The sequence below is a fragment of the Capsicum annuum genome, chromosome 12 (assembly GCF_002878395.1).
Source record: "Capsicum annuum cultivar UCD-10X-F1 chromosome 12, UCD10Xv1.1, whole genome shotgun sequence".
NCBI lineage: Eukaryota > Viridiplantae > Streptophyta > Magnoliopsida > Solanales > Solanaceae > Capsicum > Capsicum annuum.
Genome location: NC_061122.1, coordinates 12,147,713 through 12,163,181, shown reverse-complemented (window position 1 = coordinate 12,163,181; position 15,469 = coordinate 12,147,713). Strand labels below are relative to the sequence as shown.

The 15,469-nt window shown below is 32.5% G+C and overlaps 1 protein-coding gene across 1 annotated transcript; it reads left to right on the top strand.

Moving 5' to 3' along the window:
* The first annotated feature begins 1,150 nt into the window (after window positions 1-1,150).
* On the top strand, window positions 1,151-13,922 carry LOC107849662 (monocopper oxidase-like protein SKU5). The gene is made up of 10 exons (XM_016694216.2): window positions 1,151-1,431; window positions 2,084-2,196; window positions 9,373-9,643; window positions 10,045-10,168; window positions 10,458-10,818; window positions 11,428-11,796; window positions 12,922-13,000; window positions 13,115-13,292; window positions 13,429-13,537; window positions 13,658-13,922. The coding sequence occupies exons 1-10, from the start codon at window positions 1,285-1,287 to the stop codon at window positions 13,698-13,700; spliced, it is 1,794 nt and encodes a 597-aa protein (XP_016549702.2). The 5' UTR covers window positions 1,151-1,284; the 3' UTR covers window positions 13,701-13,922.
* The last annotated feature ends 1,547 nt before the right edge of the window (window positions 13,923-15,469 follow it).

Below are 15,469 nucleotides of genomic sequence, written 5' to 3'. Positions count from 1 at the left end.
CTAGGGCTTACCGGGCCGGGTTAGGTACTACCCGGCCCGACCCGGCCCACTTGACACCCCTAATTTAAAATGATGTGGAAGTTGATGTGGAATTTAATACAATATTTAAAAATAATGTGGCAGTTGACGTGTAGGCGAGTGTGTTACACACACCAAAATAGGGTTTAAAATATTGTCTTTTAATGGGTTTAAGGGTCTAGATGACAAACATATAAGTAGAAATGTCCACATTATAAAACGGACATAGTACAAGGGTCCACCGAACCATTTTACCTATAATTTATACACTTTTTGTAGATCAACGTGAAAGTAGTTAATTATTCTGTACTAATTTAACTAAACTGATGTATAAAGGCCGTGGAAGATTAACCACTCTAATTTTTTTTCTTTTTAAAAAATTAGTATGTTTTTAATTCCTTTATAAATATATTATTCTTTACGCATACTCCTTTTCTTTCGTTTCAAATATATATGGATTTAGGGGTTACTCCTTTCTTATCTGTTCCCATTTATGTGGTACAATTAAAATTTCGGGATTCGAATAGAAATTAAATTTTAATTTTTGAAATATAATTTACATATTTGAAAATTATGTAAAAATAAATAAATTAACAAGCAAAATACTTTAAAAGAGCTATAAAAAGATTTTAGTGATTTTTCTTTTTTGGTTTATTCTTGAAATTCTAAGTGTGTCACATAAATTAAAATGAGAAAGTACTGCGCATCGACGTGGAAGAGACGATTTTTTTTGGTTTCCCAAGGTATCCCCACAGCCGGCAGCCGTGAGACTAATCCTTCATTTCTCTGTAAGCGCACTAAGCGGTAGGGAACTGGCCACAGAGTTTGCTCCATTCGCCAGATGCGGGGATCGAACCCCTGGCCTCTTGCTTAAGGGACATGGCGCTGAACCACCATGCCAACTCTAGTGGTTGACGTGAAAGAGACGATTACGAGAAAGAGAATTACAATGAGAATTTTTTTGGATGCTATTATAACATTTTGTTATTTAGTAGTTTGTCTTTTTCTTTTTAAGTATTTTTAAATTAAATAATCTCTTAAGGAAATAAACTATTGACAAAAGTTAATATCCTATCGATAACAAATAAGTAAAATTAACCTTATTTAAGGCTGTCCAATTAATTAAGCAGGCTCCAGCAAATATATAGTTGTATCGGCCTTAGTCAAAAACAAGTAAACCTATATATTTAAACACCTTATAGCTTCATTAATCATCATTATAGTGATTAGCGAGATTAATAAGTTATTAAGGAGCATATATAATCAATGAGGGGATTACCAATATGGCTAGTTTTCTCTTTGGTTTTATTCTCTATTTTTCCCATGCAAGTTATTATTAATGGAGAAGAAATATTTCTTGAGTGGCATGTTAATGAAGACAACAATATCAAACCAGTATCTGTTGATCAACCAGTATGATCTCAAAACTCTTCCAACCTTTTTTATATATAATTATTTAGAGTTGTTTTGTGAATGTAGAATTTAAATTTTATGAGTATTAAATTTAGAGAAGGGGAGTTTTGACGTAAGTGTAACTGGAAAAATTGTCTTTATGTGACTAAGAGATCACGGGTTGATCAAGTGAAAACAACCTCTTGCAAAAATACCGTTGAGGTCTGACCATTTAAGTTTTCAGATTCTGCATATAATTGATGTTTTAATGCGCTAGGCTATCCTTTTTTTTTTTTTTTTTAAGTTCTGAATTTAGAAATAGAGCCAGAATCATTTGAATCTTAAGAGTTCTGAATTCTAAAACACGACCTCAGCCTCAGGTACTAGTAGTCATGTTCTGAATTTAATTTTTTGCATATGTTTGGTGATTTTCTTTTAACACAAATACAAGATTTTGACTCAAGCTATCGATCAAGTTCTGCCAAACATATATATATGTGTATATTGTATTTACTGACTTTACATGATGAATTCGCGTACGATGAGAAGTGTTTTATATATATAGTTCCAAATAAAAAAATTCATATATATAATTACACTCATTCAGTATTCACCAACTTTATATCTACAAGGCTTTATAATTTTAATTAATTCTTAATTAATTTTTTTTCAGGTGATAACTATTAATGGTGAATTTCCTGGACCTCTATTAAATGCAACCACCAATGATAATATTCATGTCAATGTGTTCAACGATATGGATATATATCCTGTCCTCATTACATGGTAATACTGTCACTGTGTTTCCTTTTTACTAGTACAATTCCAATGTATAAATTTAATTAATTTTCTTTTATCGTTATTGAACGTAACTAAATAAGTAAACACTACTTAGTACTGAACAAAATTAAGAAAAAATCAATATATATTAGATAATATAAGGCGGTGGTTTGGTAGTCCGTCATAAATATTATTTTAGTTATATAATTTTTTTATTTAAAAAATAAAGAAATAACAACATAAACGATCTTTATAGAAACTTTTTATAGAATTAAGAATTGAAAAGAATATTCTTAGTAGATTTGACTCAGTAAATTAACGATGTAATATATTGGTTTAAACGTCTTCTTGTATTAACGTACAAACAAATGAAGAAAAGACATCAACCCTAGGAAAAATTTTAATGTAATAACGATATTATTAACTTGCCGGAGATGGCACATATTTTACGTACATTCCTAAGTTCTCCCTGTCTATAATACCAACGAGCGTAAGTATTCATTGTTTCTTAATCAAAGATTTTGAGATCACGTCCTAGATATGAAATCGTTTTTAGTAGAAGACACATTGCCTCCTTTAATAATACTGCTTCATCCTTTATCAGAGGTTTTGAATTCAAACCTTGGGTATGAAGTCGTCTTGATAAGAACGAGTTAGTCTCCTAAAATGGGACTTCTCGACGTGAAACCCCGCAACCACATTTTCCTGACTTAAAAAAACGAAATATAAACTAGTCTATGATCAAAATTGTCATAGATTAAAATGTAGTTGAAAGTATGTTCGATTTTTAACCGTCGGTAATATTAGAAAAAAATAAAGAAGAAAAGTTAAGTTATATAAATTGATAACCTATAAATGTTTTACAGTATTGATGTCGTTTAACTGTGATTAAATTACTTACCGTTTATTAATTAACAATAGATGCTTTGAGTAAAAATTAACTCATATTCTGTGTTTATATCAAATTAATGTAATTTATTATAGTTAAGTGATTTAATGAAGTAAAATACATGTAAATTAACTATGATTAAATAAAGTGAATTCTAAATTCGAACGCATGACATGCATGTATTGACTTGGTATAGACATTAGGTGTGAGAGTTTTTTTCCAATGCGTATTAAATAGAATTACGTGCAACCACTTTTAAATTGATTTTAATGAGTAAGTTTCACATCACCGACATACAAAACTTAAATAAAATAATAGTAGAAATAACGCCAGATTTATTTTCTACCCTATGTAGGCGACATAACTCACAAGCTATGACGTTGTAGATTTGAGATCTAAGAATACTTCTTTTGACGGGTGCTCATGGTAGTGACTATTTTTCAATTATGAGGGCTTCAAAATATATATTTGTAAAATTAATCACCAAAAAAAACTCTAAAAAAATTTACATCAATACTAATATCACTTATGACATAGGCCCCATAGACCACTAGAACTACATACACATTTCTCTAAAACATTTTTCTATCCCTCACATTAGCCGTACTCTAACTGAAAACACTTTTCCATAAACATAGTTTATGTATTGGGGAAAGGACTTAAATGTCCTGTCGGGCCAAACAATTCCTACCCGATAGCTTTAAAATTATTATGTTCATGTTATAATCACTTTTGCTAAAAATTAAGGGAACCAGTATCGATGCATCCTCCTACATTAGCATTGCAAATAACAATCATGTTCCATACACATTTTTTTTTTGGTAACTGGATTTTATTACCTCATATAGCAATCTGATCAAAGTTCATCAAGTCTAGGTTGGACATCGTCCCAACCTCAGGCTGTACAATTCACACAATTACTTTAGCAACTTCACACATTCGGGGATAAAAGTTATACTTTATCATATTGCCTACTAGTTTTGGATACAAGCTTGCTCTACAGTGTATTTCCTGGATGATCATCCTCACTAGTACCTCAAGTGCCTTCTTCTTTTGCTGAAAGTTTCTTTGATTCCTCTCCTACCATATATGATACACAGTGGCTGCCAGACTCATTCGAAAAATCTCACTTATTGCACTCTTGCCTTTTGCATGAATTGTAGCCCATCTTAGCTCCTTCTTCCACCCCATGTTGCCTCTGGGGATTGCTTGCCATTGTAGCACCTTCTGCCATATACCTGCAGATACACTACAGATGAAGAAAAGGTGATTATGGTCCTCAGGTTCCTCTTCACACATGCCACACACCCGATTCGTATGAATGCCCTACTTATCCAATCTATCTTTTGTATAAAGTCTCTCGTTGATTGCAAGATAGCGGATGAACTTCCATTTGTTGCTCCTTTTGTTGTTTCAGATAAGCTCCTTCCATTCGACTTTGGGGTATTCACCCCTTAGTTTGGTATATATGCTTTTGATTGAGAAAGACTCAACTGTCATGACGTCTTCAATATCCATTCCAGTTCCTTCAAGCCACCTACCTGCTGTCATTATTTTTTGGACTATCCAGGACGCCTGCTTAGTTGCTACCTCACATGGTTTCCTTCCCTTTAAGTAATATGCATCCACCCATCTTATCCACAATCTGTCCTTCTTTGAGCTTAGATTCCATAAATGTTTTAGAATTGTTGCTTTATTCCACAAGTTAATATCAGTTATGTTAAGGTCTCCTGTTGATTTAGGTCGACATAGCACATCTCAAGAAATGAGTGCTTTCCCTTTGACTTGGACGTCTCCATTCCATAAGAATATTTTACATAATACTTTCACCTGCTTGAGAACCTTCTTAGGAATAGAAAATATTTGGGACCAAAAAGATTGTATGCCATCTAGTACACTGATTATCAATTGTAGCCTTCCGACGTAAGATAGAAACTTGAATGTTCAACTGGTTATTTTCCCAACTATTTTATCTATTAGAGGCTGACATGGGCCTATCGATAGTTTCTTTGCACTTAGAGGTACTCCCAAGTACCTAAATGAAAGATGGCCAAGAGAGAAACCTAGTTTATGAAGTATTGCCTATTGAATGTTGTCAGCCACCCCACCAAAGTAGATGTTGCTTTGTTCTTGATTTGCTATTAAACCTGAGCTGCAGAAAATTCCTTGAAACACTCATATAACAGACAAGCAGATATTGTATCTCCTCTACAAAATAGTAGTAAGTCATCGGCAAAACTCATCTGAATAATACTCAACTTTTGACACCTTGGTTGGAAGTTAAAGTCGGGCTTTCTTCGTAATGTTTTCAGCATTCTGGTCAGATAATTCATACTTAATACAAATAAGTAAGGTGATAAAGGATCTCCTTGTCATACTTTTCTTTTGGCCTCAAAGGGGGTTGATGGTATGCCATTTATACTAATTGAGTAGGAAACAGTCTTCACACAGCTCATTATCCATTGCACAAACCTCCTGGGAAAGTTAACACCAAGAAAAATCTCCTCTAAGAAAGGCCATTCCAAAGAATCGTATGTTTTTTGCATGTCTATCTTAACCATGCATCGAGGCGAGATGTTTTTTCTTACATATCCCTTTACCTGCTCATGAATCAACAACACATTATCAGTTAACATTCTACCAGGTACAAATGCAGCTTGACTATCATCCACCAGATAATCCATGACGGGTTTCAATTTGTGGATAAACATCTTGAAAATTGTTTTATACAGAGTAGAGCAGCAAGATATAGGCCTATATTGTGTGATAGAGCTAGGATGTTGAACCTTTGGGATCAGGGTGACAGATGTGCTATTTATAGGTTTGTATAATTCACATGTTTCAAAAAATTCCAACACAGCAGCTGTTACGTCCCCACCGATGATCGACCAAGCTTTCTTGAAAAAATATGAATTGAAACCATCTACCCCTAGTACTTTATTATCATCAATCTCTGTTAATGCATTATGGACATCCGTAGCAGTAAAAAATTATATAAGTTGTAGTTGTTGATGCCTGTTCAAGACCGGTCCATCCTTGATTAAATCAGGATGTATCGCTGCTAACTGAATAGTGGATGTTCCTAGTAACTTCCTATAAAAAACCTACTGCTTCAGCTGTAACCTCCTCTGTTCCTCTAATGATAGAGCCATTTCCTGCCTGTAGTACTTTGATTTGGTTTTGGTGCTTTCTTCCTTTCATACTGGCAAAAAAGTATGTTATATTAGAATCTCCCTGCTTGATCCATTGAACTCTAGACTTTTGCCTATATATGTTTTCTTCAATCATGCTCCATTTGCTTAGTTTTAGCTTAAGCTTTTTTTCTTCAGTTATTAGCTCTTGTGTTACAGGGGCATGTCTCATCGGGTTCTATTTATTCAAGAGCTTTTCTCTAAGGTTTTGGACCCTTTTTGTTACATTCGTATATTCTGACTTGGTCAACAACTGCATTTTGTTTCTCATATTTTTCAGGTTTTTCCAAATACCCCTCATTCCTACTCCTTTTTATCATCTAACTTACTCTAACTCTAGCCTGAAATTCAGAATGTTGTTCTAAGTAGTTGTAAAACTTGAAAGCTCTTCTTCTATATCTGTCATCTCCTCTAAATTGATGCTTAGAGGTGAGTGATCTGAGAACAAAGGGTCCATAATTTGCATTTGCAGCGTAGGCATTGGTACCATCCATGGAGCATTTACTATGGCTTTGTCAATCCTACTATACACATGGCCATTAGTCCATGTATATGTTCCCCCTACTACTGTTAGTTCTGGAAGGTGTCAATCTTCCATAAAGCTCTTCAAGTCTCTTATCTCATGATCTTGTACTTGTCTTCTTGTTTGTCTATCTTCCATAGACAATATAGAGTTAAAATCCCCCATGAAAAGCCATGACTCATTAATTGTTGTATTTAGGTTTCGTAAGGTAGTCCACATAGGTACTCGTGCTTCGATCGAATGCAACCCATACACTACAGTAAATTGAAATTTCTTTCCATTTTCCAGGTATTATACCTCACCATGAATATGTTGGGCTGAATTCTCAATATGTTGAAAATCTACTTCATTAGGATCCCAAATAACCCATAATCTTCCTCTCATAGTTGATGAAGCATTTGTGTACCACTTCCATCCAAGCAATATTTTATTAAGTAAACTATCGTCTACATTATTCTGAACTCTATGCTCACTAATCGGATTATAGTAACTTTATTTTTCCTCAAAAATAACTTTATTTCCTTCTGCTTCACCACTTGGTTGAAGCCTCTTACATTTCATGTTACTAGCATACTTGAAGAGGGAGTGTTGGTGGGAAGAACTCTGCCACATCCACATTAGTACATCCATTTCCTTGTCCAACATCGAAGGAATTGCTGCAACTTGGTATACCAAGGTCACCTGGTGTGTTGGTTGGGAGATAAGGCCTTTTACCAACTAATTTTTTCTTAACGGTTTGCATTGCTTTATTATACTTGCTGCAGCTATTCTTGTGTCTTCACTATCTATGTCTTGGACTTGTGGTTTCATACTTTCTTTCTCAGGTTCCTCTGTGGGTTTTCATTCCATTTTCTGCGTCTGTTTCCCTTGTCCCTTTGTGGCTTCTTATTTCTTCACATATGGTGGGTTGGTTTTACAACTATGTCCAACTTGTAGGCATTTTTCACAATACAGTGGCTTCCAATCATACCAGACTTCCTACTCCATCAGTCTACCCTTCGGATCCTGGCTTTTATTTTTTTTAGGGAGTGGTCTGATAATGTCTACTTCTACCAATATCCGAGCAAATGATATTCTGCTAGCCTGAGTTATACATTCATCTGCATACAGGGATTTCCCCAAGCTACTCCCTATTTTACTTAACACTACAGCATTCCAGCAGTTCAGAGGCAAGCTAGGTAGCTTAATCCATAGCGGAATTGTAGTTAGGATTTCCTTACTAAAATTAAAATCTATTGTCCAAGGTTTAATAATGAATGGTCTTCTGAGTTGGTATTGTGGTCCAGAGCATAACACTGCATCTCTTTCTTCTTCATTCGCAAATCTAACCACAAAGTTCCCATCTGAATGATACAACACAATTGGCTTTGTAGTGAAGCTCCCCTGCACAAGTATGAATCTCTCCATAACACCTATAGAGGGGCTGATTCCCACTACATATACCACAATAGCAGACTTCCATTTTGCATTCTCATATGCTACATCATCCACAGTTACTTCTACCATTTTCTCCCCATCAATAACAATAGGTAAAATAAATGATAGAGCCATAACATTATTAAAATAACATACTATTTGTTTTGTTTTGTTTTGTTTTACTTATTTATGCAATTAAATACATATTTCATATATATTGATAAAATACAACACAATATACTTTTAATATCATACAATTGTTAAAGATATATTTCATATATAATAATGATACTGTTTCTATATCTGTACGTATTCTATGTATAACGTTTTTATACTCATTCTATACAATCTCTAGCTACAATTATTATTCAGATACATATTTTATACGACTCTATATAGTTTCTACATGCATTCTATACAGTCCTTATACCACATTGATATTGTTTATACAAAATAAAAAATAAAAAAAATCTATGCATATGTGTTCTAATATCATATTGATCAAACCTTATACCATATTGATACAGTCTGTATACCATGTCAATACAATCTCTATACCATATTGATACAACTCTTATACCACATTCATTGTTCTATACATGTATTTTATATATTTTTATTCTATACAACAACGATACAATTCCTATATACAACATATATATAATTTTTATACATATTCTATATAATACTTATATAGTTTTTATATAATTTTATTTACTTATTTAAAAAGAAACAAATTTTTTTAGCTCACAAAAGTGAAGCGATTTTTTTTTTAAAAAACAACCTTTTAAAAAGTGGGCCGAAATGGCTTAAGAAGGAAGAGGAATGCCAAAATAGCCAAATGACTATAAGTGATAATAATTTGAGCGATTGGTCATAAATTGACAAATTGACCTGATGCTAGCCATTTGTTTTCAAAATGGCCAGTGAGTGTCTTTTTCCTTTGTATTTTGCTTTGTAGTTTTCCATTTCACTAGGTTTGGGAAATGATTTTGACTTTCAAAATTCAATAAGATTGGAGATATCAAACGTAAGAGAGTCACTATTCTTTTATTTTGGTTATAAATGTGTAATTCACCTCTGAAAATTAATGACGAAAGGTTGAACGTTCTATTAGTTTGCAAATAACAAGGCAAGTTTTTTTTTTTTTATTGGGCTTATAGGAATGGGATCCAACAAAGGCACAATTCATGGGAAGATGGAGTTTCAGGAACCAATTGTGCAATCCAGCCCAATACTAATTGGACTTATGAGTTTCAATTGAAAGACCAAATTGGAAGTTTCTTTTATTTTCCAACCCTTTATTTCGAAAAGGCCGCTGGAGCATTCGGCCCAATTCGAATCAATAATCGGGTCAAGATCCAACCCCCCTTTGCAGAACCCGATGGAGATTTCAATCTTCTTATTGGTGATTGGTATGATGATAGTTTCGAGGTAAATAATTTTTATTTGTTTTTAGATGTCACTTCAACAATTAAAATTTATAAAATTTAGGGTTAATGATAGTACATTTGGTTCCTCGGTTATTGGTAAATTGTGAGTTCAGCCGTTATCATACTTCACTAAGCATGTTATATCTTTAATTAATTGGATTATGTACTCTTGAATACTCACAAAGTTATCTTAGTTATTAACTATTTCATCGCTAAATTACTCATATGTTATGTTAAATTTGTATTGTTACTCAATATTTAAAGAGACCTATAAGCAATATATAACATACTTTTTACCTTAAAACACACATATTAATTAATTGAATATTATATATGCAGAGTCATAAATAAAGTTTAAATTTTCTTTAATTTAATTATTTGGACTTGTGAAAAAAATAATAGGTTATTGGACACAAGTTGGCACGTGAGGGCTACAATAAAACTCCAAACATAATGCTTATGAATGGGAAAGGCTCATATTTGGACCCAAAAGCAAAATCCAATGAATCTTTCACAGTAAATCAAGGTAATTACCCGCCCCGCGGCTTCTTCTTTTTCTTTTAAATTACTTTTTTTATATAAAATATACCATTTAGATTTTGTCACTTTATCTTAAAACTTGATATACCTTTTGAGACTAAAAAAATATTATCGAGATCTATCTTTTCTCACAATATTTAATGTGATCTTATAGTTAGAAAATACGAATTTATTCTTGTACAAAAAATATACATGCATAATTTTTTAATTGATTACATTACAAAAAAAAAACATACATTCAAAAAAAACATTCATAATTTTTTACTTGATTATAGGAAAAACGTACAGATTGAGGATATCAAACGTGGGAAGTGAATGGAGTTTCAATTTTCGAATTCAGAACCATAACATGCTATTGGTGGAGACCGAAGGCTCGTACACTAATCAAACTACATTAAATTCTCTCGACGTACACGTGGGCCAATCATACTCTGTCCTTGTCACAGCTGATCAAGATGCTGCTGATTATTACATTGTTGCAAGTGCAAAAATGGCTAATCCAACTCAACTCAAAACACTTCAAGTTGTTGGTGTGTTGCATTATGAAAATTCAACTAAACATGCTGATGGGCCTATACCAAATGGGCCTGATCCATTTGATGTGGACTTCTCTATTAATCAAGCTAGATCCATCAAGTAAGCCCATTTAGTAGCCCACTTGAGTAATCCTTGCTCGAACTCTTCAAAAATGTCATCAGATGCATATCAGATCCTTCAACAGTAATGCATTTTAGGAGGATCCGGCATAGTGCGGCCACATTTTTAGAGAGTCCGAGCAATTTAGTCCACGATATTGTCCTGGATTTTGAATTTTAAAAAAGTGAAACTTCATAACGATGCCTTGAATTTCGCTCCGGAAACCCATCACGATATAACTATGGCAAACTATTTATTTATCAATTATATGTTCACAAATGACTGACGAGAGCCTTGATATAACTAGTAAAGTTGTTGTCATGTGATCAAGAGCTTAAAGATTCAATCTGTAAAAACAACCTCTAGCGATAAGACTGCGTAAAATAAACCTTAATTGTCTGACCTTTTTCTGGACTCTATACATAACGACAACTTAAACTTAGCGTATCGAACTGGGGAATGGTTGGTTATTTTTGAATTTCATTCCCCAGTTGGAAGTAGAATTTCTTTTTCTTTTTGGAAAAATAAGAAGCCAAAAATCCCAATTTTTGCATGATGTGACATTCTTATAGGCTTAACTTTAATTCTAAAAGATTACTTTTCTTGTAGGTGGAATTTGACAACAGGTGCAGCAAGGCCTAATCCACAAGGGTCCTTCAACGTATCAAATGTTACATTGTCACAAACTTTTGTTCTCCAAAATTCATTGAACTACAAGAATGGCATGATAAATTATGCCATCAACAATGTATCTTATGACACACCACAAACACCATTGAAACTGGCTGATTATTACCTTAACGGCGCCGGAGTTTACGAGCTCGATAAATTTCCAACGAACCATAGCCTACCGGAGAATGTTTATGGAACATTTGTTGTGTCTGGTGAACACAAAGGGTGGCTAGAAATTGTGTTCAAGAATGAGTTACATGAAATGGAATCTTGGCACTTGGATGGATTTGGCTTCTTTGTTGTTGGGTAAGTATAAAAATGGCTCATTTTTCTAGTGTTTTAGTATTCATTTCAGGGTCGACTAATCAAAATTTGCGTCAAATGTCTCGCTTTGGGAGGTAGAATGCTTCCCATCGAAGTCAACTTCATTCTGAGGCTTGACTAATCAGAACTTGTGTCAAAATGTCTTACTTTGGGAGGAAAATTGCTTCCCATCGAAGGCGACTTCATGCTGAGGCTTGACTATAATCAGAACTTGTGTCAAAATGTCTCACTTTGGGAGGTAAAATGCTTCTCATCGAAGGAAACTTCATTCTGAGGCTCGACTAATCTGAACTTGTGTCAAAATGTCTCATGTTGGGAGGTAAAATGCTTCCCATCAAAGGAGACTTCGTTCTAAGGCTTGATTAATCAGAACTTGTGTCAAAATGTCTCACTTTGGGAGGTAGAATGCTTCCCATCGAAGGCGACTTCATTCGGAGGCTCGATTAACCAGAACTTGTGTCAAAATATCTCACTTTGTTCCGAGGCTCGACTAATTAGAATTTGTGTCAAAGTGTCTCACTTTGGGAGATAAAATACTTTCCATCAAAGACGACGTCATTCTGAGGCTCGATTAATCAGAGCTTATGTCAAAATGTCTCACTTTGGGTGGTCAAATGTTTCCTGTCGAAACGACTTCATTCTGAAGCTCAAATTTAAGACCTTTAATTAACAATGAGGGTACTTATTACCCCCGAACAATCTTTGAGGGTAAACTGTTTTCACTATAACAATAAAGTTATAAAAGTTATATGATAAAACTACTTTTGCCATATTAAAGTTAACACTTTATCCACTTCAATAACAAGTCACTATTATAATAATAAAGCTACTTTGATAGGGTGGATAATATTTTGGTAATGTTGTTATAGTGGGTATAGAACAATTACTTTGATGGGAATGAATATACTTATTGCTAAAATTTGTACATTTTACTAATTTACTCTCTTACTTGATTACTGTATATTGCTTTAATATGACAAAAAAGAACTTACCCTCAAAAGTATTAGTGATCTATAAATTATCCAAATGAATTTGATAATTAAATGTTTTATTGTCATAATTGATTAATTTTACCATATTTTGGCCCCCCATTTGTTTAAATTTCAGGTATGGTTTGAAAAATTGGACTCCTAAATCGAGACACAAGTATAATATTCATGATCCTATTGTTCGTTCTACTGTTCAGGTAATTATTTTGATTTACTCTTTCATTTAACCCCATATATAACCAAATAATCCCTAAAACTCTATAATATATTATTTTTTTTATGAAATTAATGGATATTTTTTTTAATTATAGGTTTACCCAAAAGGATGGACAGCAGTATATGTATATCTAGACAATCCAGGGATGTGGAATTTAAGGTCACAAAAATTGAAAAATTGGTTCTTAGGACAAGAACTTTATATTAGAGTTTATGACTCTGATCCTAATCCAGCTAAAGAACATATTCCCCCTAAAAATCTACTCTATTGTGGTTAGTTCCTATTTATTTTTTCATTAAATAAATTTATTTATGAAAAAAAAAGAAGAGAAATATATATATATTTTTTTTCTTGGGACAAAAAATATGATGTTGTTTTATAAATTATTTGATTTCTTGGGAATTATAGGAAGCGTGCAGGCGCCTCCATCAGCACCGCCACCAAGTCCAAAGCCAGTACCGGGGCCACCTCCAGCTCCTGCAAAATCAGCTTCTATAATTACTACGAAAACACTATGGTGATTTATTCATTTATCGTAAATTATTTACAATTTTTTATTACTATTCTAATATAATTTGTTATATTTATTTTTTATTTCCATTAATTTATTTTTTTTTAAAAAAAATTATTTTGACAGGTTTCATATTATTGTGGCTATCTTTGTGATTTTGATCATATGAGATGGGAGCACAAGTAAAGGTGGTGAATTAGTGGCATGCAAATCAGTTTTATCTTCTTTGTTTTTCTTTTCTTATTTTATTATGATTTGTTTTTCCTTTTGTTATCTTTATTATATACTTATACGTTATCTATTCTTAGAAATGGGGTTTAAAAACCATAAAGATTTATTGGTGGAGCAAATACCACAACGTTAACTATGATTTTTTTTTTTTATAGACTCTACATTCATATGTCAAATTTTGATTATAAAGTTTCTTCCTTATGCTACCAAATCTGCTTCCTTATATTTTGAGATTGTAGTTCAATCGGTTAAAATATCACTCTATTAAGATGATAATTATGGTCTCGAGCTTTGTCAATTTCCAAAAAATTTAATAAATATATCAAATTGATTTCTTTATTTTTTATGAAAGAAAAATAGGGGGCATAATTTTATTTCCAACGGAATCTTTTTTCCTTTTTGTTTCGCGTCATCTCACATATGTGTTAATCCTAAGACTATTTTAGAGTTTTTGAGTTAAAATGCAAAGTTCACCCTCTAGTATTCCTATTTTCGTTACTTAGATACAATGACAGAGTCAAAAATTTTCCTAAGGGGTTTAAAATTTAAAGAAGTAAACATACGAACTAGCAAAAATATCTACTAATACATACAAGATAACTTTAACAATGCATAAATAAGTATAATTTTTTGACGAAGGAGATCGGACCCTTGGCCCAAAGCTTAAATGCCTGAACTATTGATTTATAACAAATCAATATATGTATAAAAGAAGTGCTCTAATTTCTCTGACTTAATCATTATATGTTCAATTTAATTTATGATTCTTAAAATTAAATTCTCTAATTTAGCGTAAATACCAAATAAAATAAATATTTTTTACTCATACGACTAACTATATACATACATACAAACACATAAGCCACAATTCATCGTGGTAAGACATGCAAACAGTGTATAATAAAATCATGATCAGGACTTGGTTTATCCAACTAATTGCTCCATATTATAAGATATTTTAAATATGAGCCTGCAAAACTACGTGACAAATGATAATTAATTTTTATTAGTCTCAACCTTTGTGGGTGACATGTGGATTTTCAATTTATATATGAAAATTTCCACTAAAGGATCTTTATACTAGTGAAATGAATTTAATTTAGAATTTAAATTTTATGAGTTTAGTATATGAAATTATTCTAAGATTATAGATTTATAACTGTTATTTGTTGCAATTTTAATGAATCTCTAGACATGAATTATGCTCTACATTTAAAGTTTGATGAGTTCAAATGAAACTTATGATCGGAAAGCTAAATCCGCTCCTTCAACTACTAGAAATTTACCTAACCCTGATGGAATTTTCTTACGAAAATTATTTCCATCGTCAAACTAACAAACCTTTTGACGAAAGTTTATTGGAAATCTTAATATCAAATGTCGTAATAATTACTTTTCCATAAATTCCAACAGAGCAAATCCTGTGAGAATGTCGTTTGAAATCTTTGATTTCTAATAAGAGTTTCTGTTGAAAAATAGCAAATTTCTAGTAGTGTTTGATAAATTTAGCTGCTATCGATTTACTAATTAAGGAGAATATTCAAGAAAAATAATTTTAAAAGATCATTTTCTTCAAATCATTTTTCAAGTGACGAAGATGTTTTAATTTCTTATAATTAATTAAAGGGAAAAAACAGATTTAGTCAATTAACAAACAAAAGGGGGACAAATTTAGTTGTGTCCACATTTTGAATTACAATGGTCATC

Bases quoted from the DNA above. Each gene is read 5' to 3' on its own strand.
- LOC107849662 (XM_016694216.2), top strand. From the start codon at position 1,285: ATGAGGGGATTACCAATATGGCTAGTTTTCTCTTTGGTTTTATTCTCT. The intron at 1,432-2,083 runs GTATGATCTCAA...ATTTTTTTTCAG, and splicing joins CAGTATCTGTTGATCAACCA to GTGATAACTATTAATGGTGA. The intron at 10,169-10,457 runs GTAATTACCCGC...ACTTGATTATAG, and splicing joins ATCTTTCACAGTAAATCAAG to GAAAAACGTACAGATTGAGG.